Source organism: Thermobia domestica, chromosome 10 (assembly GCF_964235325.1).
Source record: "Thermobia domestica chromosome 10, izTheDome1.hap1.1, whole genome shotgun sequence".
NCBI classification, from domain to species: Eukaryota; Metazoa; Arthropoda; class Insecta; order Zygentoma; family Lepismatidae; genus Thermobia; species Thermobia domestica.
The window spans coordinates 122,954,935-122,982,633 of record NC_137463.1 but is presented as its reverse complement, the minus strand read 5'-3'; the positions used below and the strand labels follow the sequence as shown (position 1 = coordinate 122,982,633).

Sequence of the window (27,699 nt, the reverse complement as noted above, 5' to 3'; positions counted from 1 at the left end):
TCAATCGATTCAGTAGAGCCTAAGGAGTGTTTAAAGTTGGTCTCATCACTTGCTCATGCTCGCACCTTCAGACAAAACCCGCACTTACACTTTAATCTTAGATATCTCGGTAACTACTCGTCAGCAAGTGACGAGACAAACTTTAAAACACTCCTTAGGCCCTACTGAATCGATTGACACCTTAATTGTCCCTGTCAGACAATTTCCGACAAAACCCGACCTTACACCTTTATCTTAAATATATCGGCAACTACTCATCAGTAAGTGACGAAACCAACTTTGAAACACACCTTAGGCCCTACTGAATTGATTGGCATAATTATGTCCCTGTTACACAGTTTTCGACAAAACCAGCCCTTACACTTTAATCTTAAATATGTCGGCAACTACTCATCAGCAAGTGATGAGACCAATTTTAAAACACTCCTTAAGCCCCGCGGAATCGATTGACACTTTAATTGTTCCTGTCAAATAATTTCCGACAAAACCCGCCCTTACCCTTTGATCTTAGATATGTCGGCAACTACTCATCAGCAAGTGATGAGACCAACTTTGAAACAATCCTTAGATCCTACTGCATCGATTGACACCATTATTGTCTTTCTTAGACATTTTCCGACAAAACGCGCCTGCTACCTAAAATTTTCTCAATGTAAAGAGAAAAGGGGACGGAGGAAGGGAAAATGCTACTATGATTTCTTAATATATGCGCATGAAATGTGAAACGATAAACAATACTGACACAGTTCCTTTTCTTTCACTGTTGCAAAGCAAAGACTGAAATATTTCTACGCTTCCCCAAAACAAGTGAATTCGTTTTAAGACCAAACTTGAAGGACCGTCATCATCCTATTTTGTCGAACGCAAAGAGCGGAAAGTGTATGTTGTTATAAGGTTATAAGACTTTAAAATGGGTACTAGAAGGACAAATAAAAAGCGTGGACTCAGTGCGTATAGTTTGTATATGTTTGGTGCTATACCGGTACTCATTGTCCCAAATCTACTGTTAATGATTCACTTACCGGAAAAAGAGAGAAAAAGTGAAGAATTAACTGTATTGGTTGAGAAAAGCAATAGAGGCTTCCGGTAAATCATGAGGGAAGTGCAATCGCTGAGCAAGACATGTGGGTTAAATTCTAAACTTAAAACTAAAAACTAAACCAGGTAAGATCCAGATTAAATCCATATATGATTGTTCTGTTTCTGGAGCAATAACGCTTCAAATCTCTTATGCCAGTGAGCTCGTTGAAAATGACTGAATTGTAACAAACCTAATCCCTTTTACTCTAGCTAGAGAACATTTCTGTTAACTAATCGAAGATTTGTATACTTTATTTCAAATTTGCAAAGAACAAAATACGATGCAAACATATGAAAAATAAGGGTAAAGTACGCGCGTGGGTGTTTGGGATTCTTCTGTATCTTCCCACTTTCTTCTGCTTTTTGTTTTGTGTTATTGCATTCGTTTCCTTGGACTAGAGGCACTAACTGATACGTATATCTTCGTTTCTTGCGCTTTGTTTTTAATATACATAAAGCATACGTATTTTTTGTTACGCTTCTTGTGTTTTTTCACTTCTTCTAATTTTAGATTGTTTGTTTACGTGATGCCAACTACAACATCATTTAAGCTCATATTAATCAATATTTATCGTATACTGTCGGACCAAAACAATCTCCTTCATTCACGATTTATCTGACACATAAGTGTGACGTGATATGCGCCCAGGAATCCTTACACACACGAAAATATGAGGTATTTTATAAGAACGTATTTTCTCATCTGCTCCCTATACATTGCGCTTGTAGTAGACAGTTTCACTTTTAGAATAGCTACCGTCCTATAGATTTTTAGAATGATTTCACAAAGTACACTTAAATCATGCATTCAAAATCTCTCTATGATACACGTAACGGTGACTACAAAATCAATAACAGGTAATTCGTTCATTCTGCTGAATATTGTCGAAGTTCATACATTGCCAATCTTATTTTCAGATCACATAGGTTTAGTAGATATATTTCTTTTCTTCCTTCCAGGTATTTTATGTGGAGACGGTTGTATCTTCAAGAATGAGATTATTGGGTTTGAATGTTATGTTGTTATTCTATCATACTATAACTATAGACCATTTGTATGTAATCTAACATAAAAAGGATTCCTTTAATGACTAAGTCGTCTTATACGACAAGATTCCTCTAACCTTTATGAATTTTTATTTGGATTTTTGGTCGAAATGTGGTATGTCCTCTTTCCGCCACTAATATGCAACCTATTTTCCAACTTAAACAGCATTTAAAACATTTCCAGTCCTCTCATACAGTACACTTATCTAAAAGAAGATCTATATCATCGTCTGCCATAAGAAACTAATTCATTTTATCAAACTGCCCGGCTTCTTAGCATTCCACTCTTCGTCTCTACATTTATTTCCACTCTTCGTCTCATCGACGGTACACTGCTTCAAATGGATAGCTAAATCCTATTCACGTTTGAACCATGTAATAAGAACTTTACTTACACATTAGCGGATTCCCATGCATTACATTCCACCTTAACTTGTCTTCTACCTACGCTCATTCCACAAGATACATCCCTGCTCTTTCAACCTATTTCTAAAAATGAGATTTATCAAGCCCTTTGAAAGAGAAAGTAAACCTAAGCTCCCGGCACAGAAGGACTGCCCTATAATTTTCTCAACACTGCTAGTATATATCGGTTCCCATCCTTATTTTACTATATAACGCTTATTTAAATGAAGTAGACTTTAATCGTATGTCACATTAAACGTCAAAACGTCTCAATTACAGTAAACAGTACATGAGTTTTCGGCCTATGTCTCTCTTACTGGTGGATCTTAAAATACCAGTAATTTACTAAAAATATAGTGAGACGTTTAAAATCTATCTAAATGCCATACATAAGCCAATATCAAGCCACCTATTCTATTCATAATCTCACACACTTTGAGATCATTAGAAAAAGGTGATTGGTTATTTTCAGTAGGTGCCCTCAATATAGATTTCTAAGACTCACATATTTGAAATCACTGTTTTTTATTGCAGAGGTTATCCTTTTGTGATTTAATAGTCAGCCACTGTAAATAGTCGTCTGTAAATAGTCAGCCACTTCTCAACTTCTAATTAATGATTATTTATAAGGTGTCACCGCTTTGTGATGGAGTACGTCAGAGATGGCAGTTATTTACACATGTTTATTTGGACTTGTCCTAGACTCTTTACTGTATTGGACGCAATTCCTATCGACCTTACATTCTTACTTTCATATTCTTTAATATTGTCATATGTCGGCGAACTTGGCCCTTTGATACAAATGTTGGATACTTTAAAACAATTTGCTAGTTGTTCGGAATTACAATACAATGCCGCCACAACTCCTCTTTTATCCTTCAATGATTTTCGGATAGCCACAGCAAGTCCTTAGTTCGCACACATTTCTATTACAACCTCTACTACCATTCTTGGTATATACTTGAACTCAGGGTGCGAATTACCAGGGGGATGAGGGGGCTTTTCCTCCTCAATGACTTTTGTTTCCCCCCAAAGAAATCAACTGAAGTATCTCCCTCAGAGATGCTCGCATTCCCCCCAAACTATGCTTGGTATAACATCAAATTTCACTGGTTTTTGATATTTCTTAAGCTGTATTTCAAAATGAGCGATGTAAACTATTCAGTTTTGGTCATTTCTAATTTCTCCACTATTCTCACTGTTGTTTAGTTGAACTATATTACTATAACTACAGTTGTTACTTGCAACCGTATCCTCGTACCCTCAATTTGAACGTACTAATTGCGCATAACAAGTCACACAGTAAAAAATGGTTGTGTTATTTCAACTCAATTTTAACACAAGGCAGTGGTTCCAGCGTGACTACCACTATGCGGTGTTAGTTCAACACATAGCCCGCGGTGTTGGCGTTTAACACAGGGGGTGTGTTACGTCTTTAGCCACAAGCTTTACGTCTTTAGCCGTAAGCGATAATGACCCACAAAATTACTCCCTCAAAATATGTTAAGTCGCCTATATTCATAATGTGTTTCCATTATGCTGAGTCTAAAAAACACTTTATACAAGTAAAAAAATACTCCAGTGGCGGGAAAAGGCACGAACCACCAACCTTTCGATTACAAGCCGCGTGCTCTTCCGACGTGGCCACGGAGGCGATGAAGAAAACGTCGCTTGTATAGGGATAAATTGTTGAGGTCTTTTAATTTGCGTAATCAGAGTGTTCTTCTAAGCCGCGTATATTCGACAATAACCGTTCGGGATAAGATAAAATCTGCTCGCCATGTAATTTTATAACAAAATGACGACTGTGTATTTACTTTATTTTATAGTTCCTCCATATTCACTTTCAAATGATCGGCTACAGTTGCCATGCCATCTAATAAAGTTGCTGCGTTTGTTGCTTCTAGTACACAATCGTTTGAAAAAAGAAGCAATACGTGCATCAAATGTGGGAGATGAAATTTTGCGTATACCTGGATTTGTTTACATATTTCTTTCTACTGTGTTTTGTCTGTAGCTTCAATTCATAAGAATTTATGATTAGATGCTCTACATATTTGAGTCCCTGAAGGAAGTCTTACGACGATACTTGATTTGATTGTGAAATTCGAATTTTTGATTTTCATTATTCTGTATTCTTAATAAGGTATATCATCTACTTTTTGATCTTCATATCGCTGTATGTTTTTGAACTTGTCCAATGAACCATCCTCGATTACTTCGTTTTGCGTTTTAATGTCTAAAATGTACAGTCTATTCTTGCTGTCATCCTGCTCCTCAATGTATTCTTTCCATCTTCCTCAAACTCAGTTCGCTTATTAAACACTTCTTTCTATCTTTCTTTAGTCTCTATATTGTCTCAGTAGTTGTCCCTTCCTGCCCTTCTACAGCATTCGCATGAAATTTACTCTCATATATAATATTCCAATTACTCTATCTTTTTAAATTCTTCTTGTCACCTTCGCTTCTATTGTATATTTCCCTGTCCTTCTAGATTTCCCTTCTTAATTCCCAGATAAACTTTCTATACATCCTTTCCTTCCCCTCTGCAGTCTCCCTTCGTCATGGAAACCAATTGTTGCTGGTTAAGCAATGAAAAAATTATGTGCCTGCAGTCGAGACTACTTTGACTAACCAAGAAGCGTAACTTTAAAAAAAAATCCTTCTTTGAAAGTGACACACGTCAGGCGGACATTCTAATCACATTAATCTAATGTTTAAGAACAGACATAACTTTAATTTGTTTTGCCTATGTTTTTACTTCTTCCATATACATCTTAATACTTTCAGCATTGATCCATTTATCTCGTACTCAAAATATTTGGGGGACGCGTCCCCCTGTCCCTCCGCCAGAGACGCCCGTGATCACTATCACCTTGTTTAGGCAATTCGGAGTGATATTTCTTTGCCATTTTTTTCTTTGTTTAAAAAAATCAGGTCTTGGTCAGGTGAAAAAGGGCTATAATTAACAAGCCCTTATGAAGGGCTATAATTAACTAGCAGTTTGCATACTATCCAATAAATAGAATAAGTGGACTAATAGAATATAAGTGGACTATTATTGCCTGGACGTCACTATCTTTTACAGTTTACGGAAATGAACTTTCCAAACTGTACACAAAATCTGAGTTATGTATTCTCTCGTGGCTATATGTTAGTGATTAAACGTTAGTGAAGGTGATTAAACGCATAATTGAAGATTTGTTTCATCATTTGCTAATACGACTGGTTCTCTGTGTCATTGTCCGTGTCTGTATAAGCACTTCATCTGGAGCGGGCTTTTTAAAGTCAACCCTTCATTTTTCGACCGTTCTTTTCGTTGTAGATACAGTTTGCTGTCCATGCCAATAATACTGTCTGGAAAACTTCAATGTAATGTTTGTCAGGCCCGGAACCAGCCACAGAGGTTGGGGGGAGCATGAATATGTTAGGGGGGTCCAAGTCATCAAAAATTCCCTTACAAATATATAAATTGTGTTTTTTTGTATTGAGGTCTGGAGGGACCACGAAAAGTTTATGGGGGCCAGGCCCCCTCGCTTCCCTCTAGTTGCGGGCCTGATGTTTATATTTCATTTTATAACGTAGCACAAAGTGAATCAACTCAGCTGTAATCAAACCGTAAAGTAATTGTAAGTGTTGACTTCCTGAGCTCCGTCACGCGGAATCGATTTAAAAAAAAAAGTGTAGAGTGCAACATTAGAGGGGAGTAAGGGTTTTTAAATAGTTAGCTATCGATTTGAACTTGTTGCCAGAAATCGGGACCAGCAACAATCCATTTCTCATATAATAGGCTAATACGTAGATTTTTTTTCAAAAGTAAGTCCGGTTTAACTGATAATTTTAGTTGTTTTCATAATACTGAAGTAGGTATAAACCTTAGAGAGCTACTGCCACAACAGTGAATACAACATTTAAACACGTTCAGAAAGCTAAGGTGTGGTATGTGCATGTCAGATAACATATACATAGTTATTGTCGGTAGATTTATTGAACTAATAAGTCTGTTGTTTATTACAGATGTCATATCATATTTATGTGTGTGGGAGTGGGTGGGTAAGACACTATTGTCTCACTTCGATTTTTTGCAGCTTCAGACTATACGCCGTTGGCCTAATTTTATCCCCCCCCCCCCCCAATATAAATCATCTAATTCGCACACTGCTTTAACTCAACCCTAACTCTTTGTACGACCATATTTGGACTCCGCTAATTAATCAAATCCATTAAAAACTTGTTTACCATCGTAATCGAAATTTTCATTTCTTGTACAGATAAAGTTCATTAACTTTTATCTCACTAAAACTTTTTAACTATGCGTATATCGTACCTTTTCCTGAGTTCTGAGCGAAAAAAAAAATCATTATTTTTGTGGTTCGTATGGTGTGAAACTTTATTTCCCGTGAAACTAGTGGACATGTACTTATCATACTCACAGGGGGTTTTAGGCAGAAACAGCTTGCCACCCTGACAGATGGGTGTGCAGCACACATTAATTTTGATCCAGCCTCTTATGATCTTGCATACATACACACATACACACACACATAAATACATACATACATATTTACCGGTAATTTTGGTAGTATATTTTCAAGGGGTGGCAAAATACTGACACAAGTTCAGTCGCCACATAGTTGCCTTGATGCACGAGTGCATGTAATACTTCATGGAAAACAATTATTTACACACATTGCATAACTTTATAACTGAACTAAATATACTATAATATTACAGTATTATTATAAATATATTCAATCATATATTGTTTGTTTTAATAAATCTGTTTTGATATGCATTTCGAAGAACTGAACCCCTTCAAAAATCCAAAGAGGGGCATTGTCCCGCCTTACGGGAAGCCATGCAGGTGACTGTTTGGATTTTTAAAAGTACAAAATCATTTCACGATCCTACTAGACATCGAAACACTATCACATTTTTTAAGAGGTCTGTAGTTTTGTCCGTTGTTATAGCAGCATAGTCATAATCTGTTATTTCACACTTAGTAACATCACGGGACACGCCTAACATACACTGCAATATTCCATTTTTAATATATTTAGATGACTCTCCAAACACAGTTACCTCCTTAAATTGATCTTTCAAAACTGAATCTTAATTCGTATGCGAAACCAATAAGTCCTCTAAAAATGCCAGATTCGAATTTTGAATAAAAAATTGTTTTGTTTAGATTTTTGTAGCTCCTAAGAGCTAGCTCAGACGCTCCTTAAAATTTCACACAGTTACACTTTATGATATAGTCGTTGCAAAAAAAAAGAAAAAAGAAAAAAAGAAAAGAAAAAAGAAAAAAAGAAAAGAAAAAGAAAAATGTCAATTAGGCTAAAGAGACGGTGAAGATGAGAAATGAATGAAATGTTGGAATGAAGAAAATGTGAGGAAACGGGAGAACCCCGAGAAAACCCACGAGCACGGTATTTGTCCACCACAAAATCCACACGGCGCGAGCTGGGATCGAACCAGGGACCCAAGCACCGGAGGTGATTATAGACATTGCAGCTATTCTTGATTTAGTATTCAGATCTCTTACTCTACTCGTGTAATGGTATTGGATATGTCAGGGCTGCCGTACGTGTCGGCTTTTCTGTATTGTCAACGGCTTTGAGCTCACTGTCCCTATATACCGACAGACTCGTTCTGGACGACTAGATGTCTTGATTTTAAGAAAAAGGTTTGTTTTTATTTTATATGTACTTACATATTTTAAGATTACTATTTGTGTTAGTAAACTAACTAACTCTATGGCCTATGGAACCCGGAGGTCCAGTGCTGCGTTCACAAAAGCTCTCCATTGACTTCTGTCCCTATCCAACTATAAATATTATGTACTTTAATCCTACTTACTTGAAGATTTTAGTTAATGGCCTACTTTTAACACTGTAGGGAACTTTTCACCCCAATCTGTATGAAAATGATAATACTAGCAATCTGAAATAATTTCCAAAGACGGCCAAAATCAAGTAATTTTGAGAATCGTCCCTGTTCTGAACTCGGACTGCAATCTTTTCCCTATGTAATACCTCTCCCCAGGAGCGGATTAATGCCGAACCAATGGAGCCCAGGCCCCCTAGCCCACAGGCTCAGCCCCCCAAGAAAATCAATCTCTTTAATACTAAAATATAACAATCAACCTATTATATTATAGGCTTCAGATCCATGCTCATTTTTTCCGCTTGCTACGCTCGCGGTATCGTTACAGTTACGTGTTCTTATACCACCGTCTTCAGGTGGTGTGTGTGTGATATTTATTTTTTGAGGTTGACCACTTGGCTTGTATTTGGCATTTGCCTGTTATACTGCAGTATATGAACATTTTACTATTGATAATGAATGTAATTAAACTAATTTTTATACTATACTATACTAACTTGGAGCACATTAAAATATTACAGCATAGTTTTCGGTGTTTCAATAAGCTTATGAGGCTGTGGAAGGCACCAAAGAAAATTTATGCGCTGGAATTATTCGTAATATAATGCCCCCATGAAATAGTCGGCTCCAGGGCCCCTAAAGCTTTAATCCGCCCCTGCCTCTCCCCAACCTCGCTGCTGCAATCCAACAGCACGTTATATAGAAATTGGTATTCCAAGAAAAGAAATTGTAATTTTGTGAAGTATATGGAATTGTAATTTTGTGTATGTATAGCATTTTAGTTGTTAAAGGATATGTTTTAAATCTTTCCATCTACAATATAAACTGGAAAGCAGCCTTTGATATTTCTGTCCCTTATTTCTATCTGTTGGTTATGCATTCTCACTGCTCGCACTCTGACGCTAACAACACGTAAGCATGAGGATAAGTAAATTACACTGGCGAAGTAAGTGAAAGTGAATTCTACCCAAGTGTTCCGGATATTTTAGGATTGTTTGGTTTCAGTTACTAAGTATTTCGCGATCCCGGACATGGTATACATTGAGTAAGATGTACAAGTGAAAAACTAATCTGTCTCAGCACTTTAATACTGAAAAGAAAGTTAATGTAATGTTTGAGCAAAATTGACACGCTAAATCAGAGGCTTAAAGCAATGCAAGCAGAGCACTTCAGTGTCTGCAGTTGCGCGGTTAGAGAAGCCCGTTATTGCTTGTTCCAGAGTCAAAGTGATGACACATGTGTGCAAGGTGTAATGTCTAGAGATAGCCACAAACTGAACAGAAGTTTAGGTTACGTGTTATCAACCATTACCTGAACGTGGGTCAGGTCAAATTACTGACTGTTCAGCATTTTATGACAAAACATACACACAATACAGTGTATAAAGTAATTACACGGTACTAAGATAGAGAAAATACCAAAAGAATGCCGGAAGTGGAGGCCAGAATGACGTGTTCAAGGGGAGGAAGTTGACATCACTTGTGAAGTTCACGGACCACAAAGGTTATGTATCTTTAAGGGATGCTGCAGCAAAGTTTAACTGTGCAGCTTCCCCTGTCCGCAAAACAAGCAAAGACAGATATCAAACTACGTCGAAAAATGATACTCTAAATTGTACTAAGGAGCAAGAACAAGTGGTACAAAATCGGTGCAGCAGGTTAGGTCGAAATTTCCAAGAGAAAAATCATCGTTTTGGATGAAGAAGCCTGTTTCGCTGTTAAAAGTGTAATCATAAGCACTTCTACATATCAGATATGAGCAAAATCTCCTTCAAGGTAAAATATACTTCAACTGTGAAGTTTTCCCCGTAAGTCTTCGTGTTGACACGGTTTCACACGGGGTTTGTCATCTGCTTTCATCAATCGGTGTAACTATGCCATCAAATCTGATGTCTACATTGAGGAATGTCTGCAAGGGAGACTGTTGGCATTTCTGTAAGCAAACCACCAGGACAACAATTACATATTTTGGTCAAATAAAGCAAATTCAAAACTACTCCAAGAAAACTTTGTCATTGTTGCAGGAAAGTCATGTGCCAGTTGTACCCAAACCTATGAATTCGACCAATCTTCAGTGTCGTTCAGTGGAAAATTTCTGGGCTATTTTGTCTCAGCAAGTCTATGACTACGGCTGGAGATCTGAAACCACACGACATCATGTCCAGCGGATCAAACGACACTTTTTAAACGTGAATGTAGCTGGTGTCAAGAGCAGTTTTACGAGCAACAAGAAACGGGCATGCAAAGTAGGTCTAGAAAGACTTCACTATGATACATTAACTTTTTTGTCTAATTGCAATTGTATTCCGTGTTCTCGTGTAACTGGGTTTTAAATAAAGTCTCTCTCACCCTACAATTTACGTGTTTTCTTTGTGTCTCAATCTTGATCGACATACGGTACCACTGATGAATAACCATATTTTGCTGAAGTTGTGTGAAAGAGAGAGAGAGTGACTTGAAGAAATCAAAACGCGAAGTCCTTCTAGACCTAGTCCTTCTAGACCATTTCTTCGTGCTGGCAAAAGTGCTTTTGACATTTATGCATGTTAAATACAACTAGTCTCAAATGACTCAGAAAGATTGAATATGTTCTTATTACAAATATTTGCTAAAGAAAAATATTTCGACACATAAAACTAAATATTGTTTGCTTGGATGTACTTTACTTTGAAAGAAGAAACTTTTAAAATTTTGATTCAGCAGAATTTGACTGACATCTGTTCTTACTTTTGTTGATATCGTTAGAAAAAGAGAAGAATCAGAGTATAGATAAATATCTTAGTTTGTCACAGCAATGTAAATTTGTTTTACACCAAAAAAATAAAAAATAAAAAATAAAAACAATTACTTCAAAATAAGATTTTGAAAGAAGTCTATTTGTACTTAAATTTATCTTTTAAAAAATTACACTTATATAGTTACTAGTACAGTATTCTCTGGTTGAATTAACACTTTTCTACCTAGGTATATTGACGTTAATTAGGTCTTAGGTTAATTATCTTTATTTGATTTTCGGGGAAAACTTGTGATTTCTAATTTAGTATTTAAACTTTAAACCTATCAAAGTGAAGATACTCTAATATACAGGCCTGATATACAGTATATGTATAAATATTTAATATTTTTGTTAATTATCAAGTTTTAATGTGCTTGTTAAAAGGCTGCGCCAAAAATAATAGTAACGTATGCTGCAAGAAGAACTCCTTTAATTGAATCATGGTAATCATCTACAAAGAAAGATAATTTGGTGTCTGAGTATTTATAGCTCACATAAAAGTACCGTATACTTAAAAGTTTAACTTTACAATGTTTCATCTTCATTTTTCTCGTTTCGGTTTTCCGGTACATTATTTTCAGATCCTCGCCTAGCAAAATTATAAAACTCTGTTTCATAATTTACTTTTAAAATAGCCTGCCTGACTCTTTTCCAAAATATCAATTGCTCGTGAGCGTCTTTTGTCCATTCAATGTAAGTTCTAGTTCTCATAAGATATTGTAATGTTTTTGGGCGATATACGTAAGGAATATCCTCTAAAAGTACTAAAATGATTTTGTCTAGTTTTGATTCTTGTATACTTGAATTGGCGAAATGAACTTCATAGTGACACCACCTACTTGAAATGAATGCTTTAGAAACAACGAGCAAGAAAGATCTGCTTTTCTCGATACATTCAACAATGTTCTCAACAATACTTTTACCAACTTGAAAATCCCTGTCATGAAGACACACTTTTATTGTGGAATCACTTTCAAGATTTGGCAACAGATGGTCCACAACCCACTGCCGATCTTTCTCACTGTAAGACACAAAAACATCGTACTCATACACAACTTTCCTATTGTTAGACACTTGTAATTTTCCTTCCTTTTCTGGAAACCATCGGCGTTGTTGAATTCTATGGTAAGATATACTTACAACTACAAACACAAGTAATACACCTAAGCTTGCAATAAGTATAACCATTAAGGAATAGTTCTTGGAAATCCCCTTTTCGACCATAGTTTTACATGCAGATATCGTTTCATTCTCACAGTCTACAAATGCATGCTCTTTTCCATCACTATCATAGCATTTAGAAGTATCCTCATTTAAAATTTTAACATCTTTTTGGCGTAGAAGGCGAAGTAACTTCCGAAGTTGAAAATTGCATGAAATTTTGTTTAACGAAAGATCCACTTTCTTAAGAAATAGCAAGTCATCTATCATTGCCTTAGTAATGGAACTAATCTTATTGTTTCTCAGTTTGAGAACTTGCAAGTGAAAATCCGAAATATTAGATACAAGGGTATTATACCATTCAGTGATAGTATTATCACTTAAGTCTATCTCTTCCAAAGAAGGTGGAAACGTGAAGTAACTTGAAGGTATTTCTCGAATATTATTAGAACGTAAATTTAAATATGTTAAAGATGTCAAATTTGTGAAAAATTTATGATCCCAATAAGCGTATTCTTCTCCTGTAGGAAAGACTCTAAGGTTGAATGATTCAGCATTCAAAACCTTTAAATTTACTAGATTGTCGAAAACATGATCACTGAAATATTCTTGACTTATTTCATTGCGACTAATATCTAACTCGCACAAATTAGCTAATTTGTGGAAAGCATCTGGCTCTACGTTGCTAATGTACGAGTTGCTTAAGTTAAGTTTTGTTAAATTAGTCAAACTGTTCAAAGAATCTCGTGGTAATGTTTCTAGCACTGTATGTGATAGATCCAAGACTTCTAAAGATGCAAGTTCACTCATAGGCTCAAGCAAAAACGAGGGTCTCCATCTATTTAGAGCTCTGGGATCAGGATTGTGACTAATATCCAAATATAATAATGAACGGACATGCCGAACGCTATCAGGCAACCGAGTAAACCTATTTCCAGCCAACAGTAATACAACGAGGTTTGGTAGAAATTGAAACACATCAGTTTCTAGATAGATAAGATCACAATTATTTAGATTTAAAAATGATAGGTCATGTAATTTAGGGAATTTGTTCGGTATGGTGGAAAATGAATTCCCTTCCAAAGATAATCCTTCCAAAGATTTAAGATAAGAGAGTTCTTCCATAGGAACATTTTGAAGTCCGTTATATGCCAATCTTAACTCTTTAAGAGATCCTTTCATCAAACCGAGGGTTAAGTTGCCAAGAGCTGGTCTGATACTCCAATTATGTGACACATCCAAGCTCGTAAGATTATGCATTAAGGGGTACATAGATTCTGAAAAAAAAAAGATTAAGTCAGTTTCTTTCATGAGGAAAGTTAGAATTACAACATTGTTCCTATAGGAATATATAATAGCTAGTAACATATAACTAAAAATATTTTTTTAAATGTTTAAGGTTATTATATGTATTGAAGTAGATTTATGCAGTTACTTGCAAAAATGAGATTTTTTTTTCCTTACACTTATCCTACTTGTTCTTCTTAAAATAATTAAAAATAAATTGAACAATTATGTTACACTCTCCTATTTTACAGACAACCACGATCTCCTTACGTTAAAAAAAAAAAAAATTAAATTCGATGATTCTTTCCGAATTAATAAAAATAAACATGCGTATATCCATTTTGCTAGTGTTTGTAACGATCTAAATGTTATCTTTATCTGCTATTTAATTTTATGATTTGTATTACCAGCATATTGGATTTCAAAGTTAGGTTGGAGTTTCATACAGAAAAACCATATACGTAACCACTGTTCGAGGCGAATGCTTTTCTCAGATTTTGAATAGGCTTGCTCGCGCCCTAATGATGAAAAGAAATATTATTTTTATTTCAATTTCCCACCTATGTATACAGGAATTTTCTATTGATATTCAACGTTTACTACTAAAGAAACAGAGTTGGTATTTCACTCCTTTACACACATCTCACTTCGACCACTGAATATACCTTAGTCATTAGATTAAACTGATACTGGCTAATTACAGCTGACCTCTTGATTGGTTGGGTTGAAGTTCAGCGTGTTTTCTAGAAGCGATGTTATAGGAGATGTGGACCTATACCTTAGTGTGGGACCTGAACATGAGGTTCCAGCGGGAATCGGACCCGAGTCTCGCGCCGTGGCCCCGTGTAGCGTAATCGGTGCGAGCGGTCCCAGGTTCGATTCCCGGTGGGGTCACTCGGTCGAAAAAGTATAAAAAGCTTTTTCCGGCCAGCCACCCTGAATAAGGTTTTCCTGGGTTTTTCTCATTCACACCAGGCAAATGCCGGGGTGATACCTATTTTATAGTTCCCAGGGCGCTTCCTTCCTTCCCCAATCCTTCCTTCCTTCCCTTTCCCTGGATTGTGTGCTCACCGAGGGAAGTCATCCCTCAAATCGTGAAGTGCTAAATGGCCTTAGATACCGAAAGCCCAGAGAACTAAATCCTAAATCTGAGTCTCGCGCCATAAAGGGGCGTACGCTAACCTTATAGCCACAAGGAAGCTTTCTGAACCTTTTGAGTACGCTTTCTGTGTCATAGCAATAATTACGCAATTGTGCTATATCTTCTCTCTACACTGGTGTGTAAAACATAAGGACCCGATAGTTAACATAATATATTGCATAGTCGATAGAAATGAATGAACGTGGACGTTCATGTTCCCAGAGAAATCCCACTTGCACACGTTATGCAAGGCGTGATATAGCACACCGAAAGAGGCTATTCCTCCAACACGAATGGAAGACAAAAATTGAACGAATGGGTCGGGATAGTATGTATCAATGATAGATCTAATAAAGTGCATTGCGATGGTATTACTGACAACAACATTTAGGTGAAGTCACACGGAGAATAATCATCGGGAAACTGGAAAAAGTACGAAATGTAACGAGAGTTGCCTAGGAGTTTGGTATTGCCCACAGCATTGTTTCATATGCATGTGGAGCGTTTCGAACCACAGAAAATGCTGTACGAAGGAAAAGTGCTGATCGAACAGGTTAATTATATCAGCGGAGGCAGAAGGGGCCGACGTCAAACATGGGAGCAATTGCAAATACATTTAACAGGACTGCAAGAAGCCCAATCTCACGCTTCAGAGTGACACGTTGACTACATGGGAGTGGTCTCCCTGCTCGACGACTTGTATTAAGTTCACACCCGGAAACTGACAGTATACTTTGTGGTAGTGTCAAGGTCATAGTACTGAACCGAAGATGAGTGGGGTCGAGTTCTCTTCTTCGATGAGAGCAAATTCACCCTGTGTCAATAATTCTGGACTTACACTCATCTGGCGGGAGACGGGAACACTCAGTGAACCCACGAATATTGTCGAATACAGTAGAGCGTCGATTATCCGAAGTAATTGGGGGACATGGGTGTTCGGAAAAGTGGTTTGTTCGGATAATCGAACTGTACTGTACTGTACTGTACTTCTACAGCCAGTTCCAAACCGACAGAAGTGTGCTGATTGTTGAAACACAGCGACTGGTTGCTTGGCCGGTCAGCAGCGCCTTATGAAGGCCCCATTAGAAGCAATGTCCCGCCAACGGTGGCTCAGTGCGGCGACTACTGTGGGAAACTTGGTTTGGGAGTGAGGGGGATGATGGACGGTAGGGTGGGAGAGTAACAGGTGCGAGCGAGTACACAGTTCGGTTAAGCGGTCGTTCGGTTGACCGACGTTCGGATAATCGACGCTCTACTGTATTAACATTTTGGTAGTCCAGCGTTCTTGTGTGGAGAGGCATAATGTTACATGGGCATTTCGACCTCCCAATGTTTGAACGCGGAACACTCACCGGTCAACGTTATTGTGACACTATTCCTTCACATGCGTCTCTTTAGAGGTGAAGTCTGACCCAATTTTTCTTTATGGGTGTTAATGAGATACTATATAGGACATCGCAGGTGGCGGAGCTCTTGGAACGAGAGAATATTCGTCGAATAGACTGGCCTGTTTGTTGCCCCGACATGAAACCATCGAGCAGTTTGAGACGCTACGGGGAAACATATTGTTGCACGTCCAAATGCACCAGAGACTATCTAGCAGTTATCAACAGCGATGGTGGAGGAATGGAACCCCACACCACAACAATTCAATACCAACTTTATAAACAGTATGGGAGCACGTTGTAGAGCACGCATCGCTGTCTGTGGTGATCACACAACCTTTTACTCCTTCTGTAAAGTCAACAGGCATCATGAGTTGCATTGTCTTCAGTGTAAGTTATTGCCGCTTTCTAAAAGCGCCGGTTTTGTTCTGAGTTTTGCCGGTAAACACGTGTTACTTTTTGTTGTTTTCTGCATCATACTGGAGGACTCTTTTTTTTTATCTATATTTCAAGTTTCACAAATCTATGCCACTTCAGAGTGACACAGCATGGAAACCTATTTTTGTTCCTAAGTTTTCAAACCACCATAATTTAAGCGCGTAGTATGTGGAGATGGTAAGGTGAGCGGGATAATCGTATATGTCATGCTGACAATTCTCTAATTGCTGCTAGATCTTTCCTAGAAATTACCCGATTTTGACAAAACATAGCAAGTGTTTTCTTTGAGAATGGTGTCTGTTGCTTGGGATTGAACTTAGAGGATGAATTTACTTTCAATTTTAAGAACATGTAAACTTTCGTAAAACATTCTCGAATTCTTGAGAAGTTTTCTTTTAGACACAAAAATAATTACTAATACTAAGAATTGAAATCGGTCCAGGGTAAGGGTGTGAAGTAATTAGAATTGTAAATATTTTTTTTAAAAAGGACACTTTTAAAAAAAATACAAGAGTCAGTGTTTTATTCCTAAAATAAACTTTTTAAAAGATCAATGCAAAGTAATGTGTGATAAAAGCAAGGGGATGCTTAGAATGTGCTCAGGTTAGTTTCTAATATAGATTTATATAATAAAGAGAAAACAGAAATGCAATTTGAATCTACACTCCTTATGTTTGTGTAACCAATTTAACGAACGTGTAGCAAGGTAACGTGTACACAAAGTGAAAGAGTACCGTTTGTATGACGTGATAATATTTCAATTAATACTGAAACCGAAAGTGTTAGTAAATTTGTACTACTTCCCGTTTTAGTAGAAAGATTAGACTAGAAATGAAATATACTCTTGGGACGATTAATTGATTTCAAGAAACCTCTTCTTCCTATCTATTAACGTTTTTACTAAATAGCGATCAACATTAAAAATATCCTTATTGATTTCTGTCACTTCTGTTTTGAAAGGAAGGTTAAGAGAGATGGTACACACCTGTTCACAAAAAGCTGGAAACTCGTTCAGAAACTAAGTCCGAAAAAGTCAGCCTAGATCCGTCACAATTCCCGCAGATCTATACACAGGGAATTGCATGTTCCCGCCGTTCTTTATATAGACACTAGCTGCAAACCGTGCTGTCATCCGAGCGATGTGAAAATGTAAAAACAAAATGAAACTACTTATTTCTGAGATTAATATTGATTCCGCATCTCATGCACAGTTCCAATATCCAAAATCAACCATTATCTTAAGTAGAAATTGCTGAAAACGATAGAAAATGGATATTTAAACCTCCAAGTAGGAACATGTGCTTGGAGCGATTCTATTATTAATATTATAACACAATCTCTTGTAAGTTGCGTCTCTGGTCAAGCGGGTATAGTACTACTACTGACATTTCTGAAACAAAGGGCGACGGTTCGAGCCTCCGTGCGGAAAGTTAAAGTTTTTCTTCCTTTTTTTAAATATATGAGAACTTTTTTCATAAATATAAATTTCTACTGTAAAGTGATTGGAAACACATTATCCGACGAACTGTCACTTTTCAAATCCCTGTCACACTTACTAGCCTGCCATATCCATAATTCATATACAAAAACGCTAAAATGAGAAATGCGAACACAGTTGAATAACTAAAACTACACGTCCAACATGAAAATTATTCATATATATATATATATATATATATATATATATATATATGTATTCGGGGGGGGTTTGCTAACTTCATTCTTGGAAATGTGAACATTCTACAAGATATTTCATTCGCTTTACAATATTTTATTTGAATAAACATAAAATTTCCGGGTGGGTGGGATCATATATATATATATATATATATATATATATATGTATGTATGTATGTATGTATTTTTTGCATTACAAAAACTTAGGGTACCTCATAATCTGGAATCTTATAAAGCAATCTCTAATATCTTACATTTGTATTCATTTACATTGAATGTGTACTTGTTTTATACTGTATATCATGAATATTAGCTGCTACATAAGAAACAATTACCTATAATTGAATTTAAGTAGGAAATCGATATAGTTATTATAAGAAGAAGCTTGTAAAAATGAAGTGTATAATAATGGTTGTACCTGAAATAGATGTTGCGTAATGGTGTAATTGGTTACCCGGCCAGCTTTGGAATACTGGGCTCTTCAAACTGTCCATCCTTAGGGATGCGCAGAGTCGAGTCGAGAGAGAATTTTCCTGACAAAATTCTAGTCGAGACACAGCACTTCCAATAGAAAAATACACATTTTCGAGTCGAGATATCTCTTTTACAGCATATTGTCGAGACGAGATGGCCTCAAATCTTGTCTCGTGCGCATCCCTATCCATCCTACCTAGATAAAATCAATTTTGGATGCGAATATTCAATTTCTTTTAACGATAATTGTAATATACGATACAGATTGAAGTACGATATTGGCTTGAACTGCTTTATTACCCACTTAACCCTCGTATACTGCAATTATATCTAATTGTGGCATAAATATTTTTTTATTATTAGAATGTAAACACTGAAGAATATATATTAACACACAATGAGGAAGAAGTCAATGCTCGTAGTAATTAACAAATTGGTTGCAAGTTTATTTAAAATTAACTCTCTTGAAATCTAAATCATTATTAGAAAGAAAGCAAGAGAACCGTTTTGTTAATTTGGACATATTATAAGAGATTGACGAATATGTATTTAATCGAACAGAATATATGAAACTAAATGGAATGGCATATGGAACCGAACTTGAAAGCGGATAGGATGTGTAAATGAAAAATGAAAGAAAGCAATGGTTAACAGCAGTAGTCACTACTTACAGCAGATGAGTGAAATCTACCCCCACCCCCCAAAAAGTTCAACAATTCTGAAACATAAGGACGTCGCATTTCATTCGTTTGCTGACAAAATTGAAAAATGGATTATGCATATTGTTCGTCTATACCCCTTCAATATATAGTTAGCTAACAAACCAAGTACGGTAGACGTCAAGCGAGTGAAATTTATATAGGAAGTTTCGATACAGCGTTCACCGAAGTGACGCAGACGTGGTGTTGAAGCTTCTGGTAGGTCCTATTTCGTAATGGATTTTAGGTCAGTAAGATTTCTTTATACGTATCAGAAAGCTCTTTAACTCCATACTAAAGGCGTGTCGTATGATTTATTCAAATCGTCAGGTATTCGGACAACCATGAGCCCAATTCGTTTTGCTTCATTGCTCACAAGTTAACCTTGAAATAAATTCTTACTTTTTCACGGAAACACAAACTGTTTTAATGCTCATTTTATTATGGGTGAAATATATAATTCTGCAAGAAATAAAAATTTACATGTCCATCTCCGAGATTCAATCCCTCGTCCTTTGGCTCAGCAGTTCGACACGTAGACAACTAGACTAACCGTCGTTGTGTAACACCTTGCAGGAAAATCGGTTTGAACTGCACGAAGGAAATTGAGGGCATCGATTATAGCTTGATTGAAGCAACTACCATGTGCTCCCATGCATACATGATTTCGAAATACTTTATCCTTAAGTATTACAGTGATAAATTGTTTCTACAGTACAGTTAATAACGGATCAACATATCTTATTACATTTTAAAGAGGAAAATACAGATTTACAGAATGTTTTCGATTGTGAACGTTGGATTGTGGGTTCGAACCTATTATTTTTGGTTTACTGTTTCCCGAAGATACTCGAAGTTGAACTTAGGAAATGTTAGCCTCAAAAGACCAATATTACACAGTCCAAGTTCAAAAACTAGTTGTTATAGCAACTATAGTGATTTCCTAATTAAATTTAATTTAGAGTTACCCCGTGCCGTAAGCATCGGTGAACCATCGATGGGTAACTAGCGACCTCTCGCTAAAAATGGATGGCCTCACTGTAACGACCCGCGGTGGCCCAACTTCCGTTTTGAAAATTATACCACCAGTGGGCCACCGGTGGCAGAGACGCGACGAAATGCCAATGAATTACAAACTTACTCCACCAAAATATGTTAAACAACCTATATGCATTATTCATTTACATTGAGACGAGTCTAAAAAGCACTTACAAAATATACATAAAGTTCTCCCGGAATGGCACGAAACAGCAACCTTGTGATGTAGAAGCAGGGTTACTCTTGACTCCGGAGCTCATTTTAGGAACATTCGTCAGGAAAAACAAATATATAATAATAAACGGATGCACATGAGTGGCGATAAGTCGTTTCGGTCCCTTCGCCGATTCTCCGGGACGAGTCGAAAGACGGACCGAAAAGAAGTCATCGTCGCTACGTGGTGGTAGCTGTAACACCCCTACTCTAGATGTCTGTTTCGACTCGACGAAACCTTGCCGCCAGGGACACACTAGCGGCAATCTTTCGATGCGTCGCTATATCGACGATCGACATTTACCGGCAAGTGGGCCACTAGATATTGGCGACGTTAACGGCATAGGGTCAAGTTTCATGTCACAAATGTGAGATATTCTTTTTTTGGCATAAATTTTAACTCCTCCCCTTTGTTAGGTTAAGCATCTTAATAAAAATGGCGTGACAACATGCCAGTCCGCGCATGGCACCCTAAAATGTTCTAGGAGGGGCTATCTTTATGGTTGCTTCATATTATGTTTGGTATTTCTGTTTGTATCCATTTCGTGAGTCAAAGGGCGGCCCACCCTGCCCCCTTCGGGTGCCCATGATTCAGAGGTAGGTGAAAGTGTTAACTAATAAAAATCATTTCAAACGGTTAAGCCATTGTTTGTTCTGATAGACGATGTCTTTTTCATTTATATCCTATGTAGATAGATATAGATTAATAGCATTATTACTGTCTTATTATTTATTTCATTTTACCCTTTCATTTTCTCAACGTTTAAGTTCTTTAGGCTAAAGAAGACGGGTGATTCATGCAAATAAATTGTAGTTCAATTAAAATTTTAATGAACCCTTAACGGGAATTGAACCCGCGACTATAAGACCCAACAACGAACGCGCTACGTATTAGATATTAAAACAAAACTGACTTAGCGAACGTTCTTCATTAACTGATTCTTTTTATTTTTAATTGTTTTACTTGGTTTTATAGTTGGGGGCGCGATGGCTCGTGGTAGAGCGTTCACCTCCGGTGCTTGGGGTCTTTGGTCCGATCCCAGCTCGCGCCGCGTGGACTTTGTGGTGGACAAACACCGTGCTCATGGCTTTTATCGGGGTTCTCCCGTTTCCTCCCACTTTCTTCATTCCACCATTTCACTCATCTCTCATCACCGTCTCCTTTAGCCTAACCGGCATAACCATAGGACGTAAAACTTAAAGATTTCATTTCGGTTTTATAGTTTTAGCAGTACCTCTTTAACAACAGGGGCACGAACACAGAATTATCACAGATAGGTAAAATCACAAGCCTCTCCTAGCGGGAATAGAACCCGGTACCCCGCACACGAAAGGCACACGTGCTAACTACTGGACTATCTGTATAGGGTAAACAAAGGAGCAGAAATAAATATATATTGCACATTCCGACGAAACGCAAACGTAGCAAATGAAAGCAATATTAAAGGAAAAATGGAAAAACTTAGTGAGCTCTTGAAAGAGCTCGAAGCTCACCTGGGTATGAAGACAAATCTTTATTCAGGTATTAATATCTCATATAATTGCCGTTAGCTTCGATGACGCATCTTAATCTTCTTGGTAATGAGTTAACCAAGTTAGCAACATAGTGATGTCCCTGTGCTATTTCTTCCCACGCGTCAGAAACTAGCTCCCAAATTGCGTCAGCTGTCCTTCGTGGGGGATCAGGCCAATTTTCGTGTAGAGTTCTTGTAACTTCCGCCGATAGATTTTCCATTTGGTTTAAGTCAGATCCTCTTGGAACCCAGTCGACTAGCTCAACATTGGGTTCCTCTTGAAACCAGGCTTGAACTAGATGGGAATCATGTATTGAGCTACGATCTTGTTGAACTTCTACAATGTCGTCTTCAAATAAATTTCTCGCAACGGGGAGCAAGCCATACTGCACAATATCCAGATACTTCTGGCTGTTCAATCGGCCTTCTATACGGTGTAATTCACCAACTGTATCCTTACACAGCCATCCCCAGCAGTGAATAGTAACATGCCCCATTCGATGCGTTCTGTGCATGTACTGTGGATTGTAACGTTTTCCTGTGGGTCTATACACAAGTCGAAAACCATCATTTGCTGAAGAGAATATCTTTTCGTCTGTGAAGATTACATGATTCCAGTTACGACCAATATTTGCCTCAGCAAATGCTAGTTGATCAACTTTATGACTATCCGTCAATTGCTCCTTACACGCGGCTCGATATGAGTGAAGCCCTGCATCTTTAAGGCGTCGCCGAGCGCTGAGGTAGCAGCCAGGAAAACGGGACGCTATCACTAACTGCCGGGATGACATGAAAGGATTGTGACGGCTCACATCAACTAGGGCCCGATCTTGTTGTAGGGTTGAAACCCTTTGAAGGCCAGTGCCAGGTTTTCTAGACACGTTACCTGTTTCTGAGTATTTCTTCCACCAAGTATATGCTGTAGAACAGGGAACACCGAGACGTCCACTAGCTTGTCTCACACTCATACCACCGTATTCAACAAGAGCAGTAAACTGTTCGCAAACATCTGACCACGATGAGCCATGAATTGCAGTTGTTTGGCTGTAGGTAATTTCGTTACTCGTAGGCTTAAGTGGAGAAACTTGTCTGCTGCGACAAGGCATACGTCATGTTTTTGTAGTTCAGCATTTCTCACGAAAAAAAGTGTGACACAACACACACACACACACACACACACACACACACACACACACACATATATATATATATATATATATATATATATATATATATATATATATATATATATATATATATATATATATATATCAGGAACATTAATAATTTACATTTTTGACGTCTGTGTTAACGTTTTCATACATAAATTCTGGAAATAGCGGGCTAATGTAACAGAGTTTTGAAAAGTGACAGTTCGTCTGATTATTTTTCCAAGAACTTCAAAGTAGAAATCTATATTTATGACAATGTTCCAATATATTTTTTAAAAAAGAAGAAATAAAAACGAACTCTCCGCACGGAGGCTTGGACTGTCGCACTTCGCTTCAGAAATTTCAATCAGCATTACTAAACCCGCTTGGTTACGGAAGCACTTAGAAGGAAATGCGTTATAATCGCTCCAAGCGCAGGTTGACACTTGAAGTATTAAATAGTCATTTTCGGTCTTTTTCAGTAATTTCTACTTAAGATATTGATTGTTTTTGCATATTGGAACTATGCATGAAGTGTGCAATCATATTAATCTCAGAAATAAGTAGTTTGATTTTGTTTTTACATTTTGACATCGTTCGGATGACAGTACGGTTTGCAGCTAGTGTCTATATAAAGAATTGAGGGGAAATGCAATTCCCTGTGTATAGATCTGCGGGAATTGTGACGGATCTAGGCTGACTTTTTCGGACTTAGTTTCTGAACCAGTTTCCACCTTTTTGTGAACTGGTGTGTACAGTACCTATACTTAGAAAACTAAGTGAATTAAAAAACACTCTTCCCGCTATCTATTAACTTTCCAGTTTCACGAAAATCAATACTGATAGAAAAGTTGTAATGAATTTCTTTACTTCCAGTTTTAGCACAGTTTAAGATGAAAAAGAAATGTATTCTTGGAATGCATCCTAAATGGTATTTCTCGATCGATTGTAAGCAACCACATTTCGCTATTTATTACTGTTTCTACTGTATAGTGATTAATGTTAAAACTGAAAAAGGTTGACTTATATCTCTTCTGGTGAATGGATCACCTCCATCAACGAACTCGATAACTAAATTTGTCTCTCTATATCCGACCAAATTGATGCTGATCCATCAAGTAATTCTTCAGATTTTTTGTGTCAGGGACGGACGATACATGTTTTTTTAACTTCTTCGTGACTAAGTGGTTAGCGTACGCGCCTTTGGCGTGGGAGACCCGGGTTTGATTCCCGGCGGAAGCTCATGTGGTTCGGATTCTACGTTTATCAGTAGGTCCCGTCTCATATAGCCTCGCTGCTCAAAGGGACGTTAAACTCAAATCAACTCAATACATTTTTGTCTCTTAGGCGGACGGACAAACGGAATAATGGAAGATGTAGTGGATTTATTACAACCCACTCGGGAGACTAATACTCCCAAAAGAAAGTTTTCTCGCGCGTTACCCTAGCTAGCTGTTTTAAGTTGGTCGCAAAATTTATATCATGGTGGTAATGGTGGAACATAACGAGGTTTGCGGGGCTTGTAACCCGTTCTTACTTCTCCTCCTCCTCCTCCTATTACCAGGGTGCGAATTGGCGGGGGGGATGCCAGGGATTTCCCCCCTGACAAAAATCTTTCCTACCCTCGAGAAGAAAAATTTTATCCCTGGCAGGGATAACTTTTTCCCCCTCTGGAGTATTTTTAAATAGACATAAAGATAAGATAGAAAAATGGAACAATTCTTACTTTGCGTAGCTAACCTAAATATTACTTGAGTGAAAATTTATGAAAGATCTCACATCTCAACTGTTGTGTACTTGTTAATATATATATATATATATATATATATATATATATATATATATATATATATATATATATATATATATGTGTGTGAGTGTGTGTGTGTGTGTGTGTGAGGACTGGGTGTGCATATGGGTGAAATTCATCCTCCCCTGGGAAAATTTTTCAATTCGCACACTGCCTATTACTACTACTGGTAGTAGTAGTAGTACTAGTATTACTACAGGTACTACTACTACTAGTAGTAGTAGTACTAGTATTACTACTTATCTGCACAATAACTTTTTTGAGTATTATTTTTCTTATTTTAATGAAAAAAGTATTATGAAAATTTTAAAAAAAATAAAAACTTTCCCTGGGCCAGGTTTGAACCCACTTCCTAATCGAATTCCTTTACTAACCCATAGCGCTAACACACATTTTTTTAAAGATCAACCGATCAAGCCTCAGTTTCCTGTGCACCCGTGTTTCCTCGTATACAAGGTTTCTTTAACCTTTACCAAATTCGACAGGGACACGAACACATACATATCCAGGACTGTTAAAATTTCAAAGGCTCTCTCACCGGGAACTGAACCCGGGACCTCGTACATCAAAGGCGGACGTGCTAGCCACTAGACCAGCGGGCAGTGCAAATTATCAGGACCGACAGCAGCAACCCTTTGATTTCTGCTATATGTATGCTACGTCGCAAGAAATAGATAACGCTAACCAATCAGAACCGTGTATTTACTTCCTACTTCCGGGAGTATTACTCTTCCGATTTAGTCCAGATTTATTCAGCTTCTGATTTTACTAGAGACTTAAGGATGGAGAAAAATGTCTTCTTTGATCACCTAATCAATTGCAGGAAACCTATTTTCGCTATCCATTACTGCTTTTCCTTTACAATGATCAACGTAGAAACCGGAAATGATTTATTTCTATCACTTCCGGTTTGAATACCGTCTCCATCAACGAATCCGACTCCTAACTTTTGATCCTCTATGTTCTGTCCAAGAGTGATTTTGATTTAGTGTGGTATGTTAGCGTAAGTATCCTGCATTTCCAGTTACCAGCATGAAAGTTCGCCATTTTGTTACATGTCCAATCAAGGTTGGAAAATTACCGGGAGACAGTTCGTAGGATCATTATGGTCGACACTGGACGCCATATTGGAAAATGGCTAACTTCTAGCAACTTAATCTAAATATTTACATGAAAGCTTTAGAAAACACTTTTCTTCTTCTCCAGTCTGCTGCCAAACAGAATAAGAAACAGTTAATAGCAAAAGTTTTTCCGATTTTAGTCATTTAACCCTTTGGGGACAGATAGATCAGATTTGTTCCACAGCGTCAACCTTTGGAATTTGCCTTATATGTCTCTAGTTAAGCTTTTTCACACCGGGCTTTTTGCATTTATTCAAGCGTGGAAGCATCAAAGAATGCGTTTCATGGGCATATTCCAGTCACGCGTGCGATGCCTACGGGTGGTGATGTCACGAACATTGAAGAATAAAAAATTGGATAAATTTTAGAGCTTTTTGGCAATTTTTTGACACGTTCCTATTTACTCTAGGATCATGATTCGTACGTCGTTGTGCTCGTAATGAAACACTGTTTCCAACTGTACTATTATAATTTCCCTATTGTGTATCAGAAGCGAGAAAATTGCGCTGAAATTGAAAAAAATAGTTTTCAGGAAAAATTCCCTTTTTCGGGATTTCTCCCAATCAGGGACACGATAGGGACATGTGAGTGGTACCATTTGAAAGCTACCCTAATTTGACGCGAAATCGTTTGCCAATTATGATCCTCGGTTAGATAGGAACATGTCAGGGAGTTTTTGTTTTTCCCTTAAAGTAGTAAGGGTTATGCTTTCCACGTGGGGAATTTTCTTTACCGTCCTTAGTTTTCAAGATATGAGATTGATATTTTCCACAGATATAACATACACCATGTAGTATGTTTTAGGCGATTTTGAGATCCAAGCGTTAACACAGGGGGGAGAGGGACCCAAACTTGTAAAAGAGTGATTATTTTCTGACAAAATTTCCCTTTGGAGGTAATTTTCAGTCCATAGGCACATGGTATCCACATGCGAGTGGTACCACTCGAAAGGTTGATTCACTCCAAAGACAACAAGGTACGATTCATGTTCTTGCAAAGAATAGTCTTTATGCTGAAGCTCATTAAAAATCAATTGACTGACAATCTATTATTGAGGGAAATTGGTAAATCGGCAAGAGCATCTACACTAATTTTGGGGGCACAATTCTTCATACCTCATTCCATTCACTATAAAGGAAAGTTTTTTGGTAACACTTGCATGTTCGAGGGGAGATATTGGTGCCAATTTTTTTTTTTTTTGTGATTTCCGTTTTTCCCACTCTGGCCGGAAATTTTACGCCTTAGGTACAAAATAAGGAAATTTGACTAGTACAGCTGAAAACGTAGCTTCATTACAAAAAAAAACCTAGGTATGAACCATGATCCTACGATAAATAGTCTCGTTGCAATAGCTGCTTGACTGAAACTCTAAAATTTACCTAAAAAGGCAAGGTCCCA

General features: G+C 37.4%; 1 protein-coding gene across 3 annotated transcripts in view; it reads right to left on the bottom strand.

Moving 5' to 3' along the window:
• Positions 1-27,699, bottom strand: part of LOC145662694 (dynein axonemal intermediate chain 7-like) — a 450,989-nt gene that overhangs the window by 145,974 nt on the left and 277,316 nt on the right. The window contains exon 10 of one of the 3 annotated variants that reach the window (XM_081728531.1): positions 11,460-13,631. The exons of the other annotated variants lie outside the window; for them this stretch is intronic. Coding sequence (XP_081584657.1) covers positions 11,719-13,631 — 1,913 coding nt within the window. The 3' untranslated portion in view covers positions 11,460-11,718. Of the gene's footprint in view, positions 1-11,459; positions 13,632-27,699 lie in introns of those variants that run through there. 3 annotated transcript variants of the gene reach the window in all.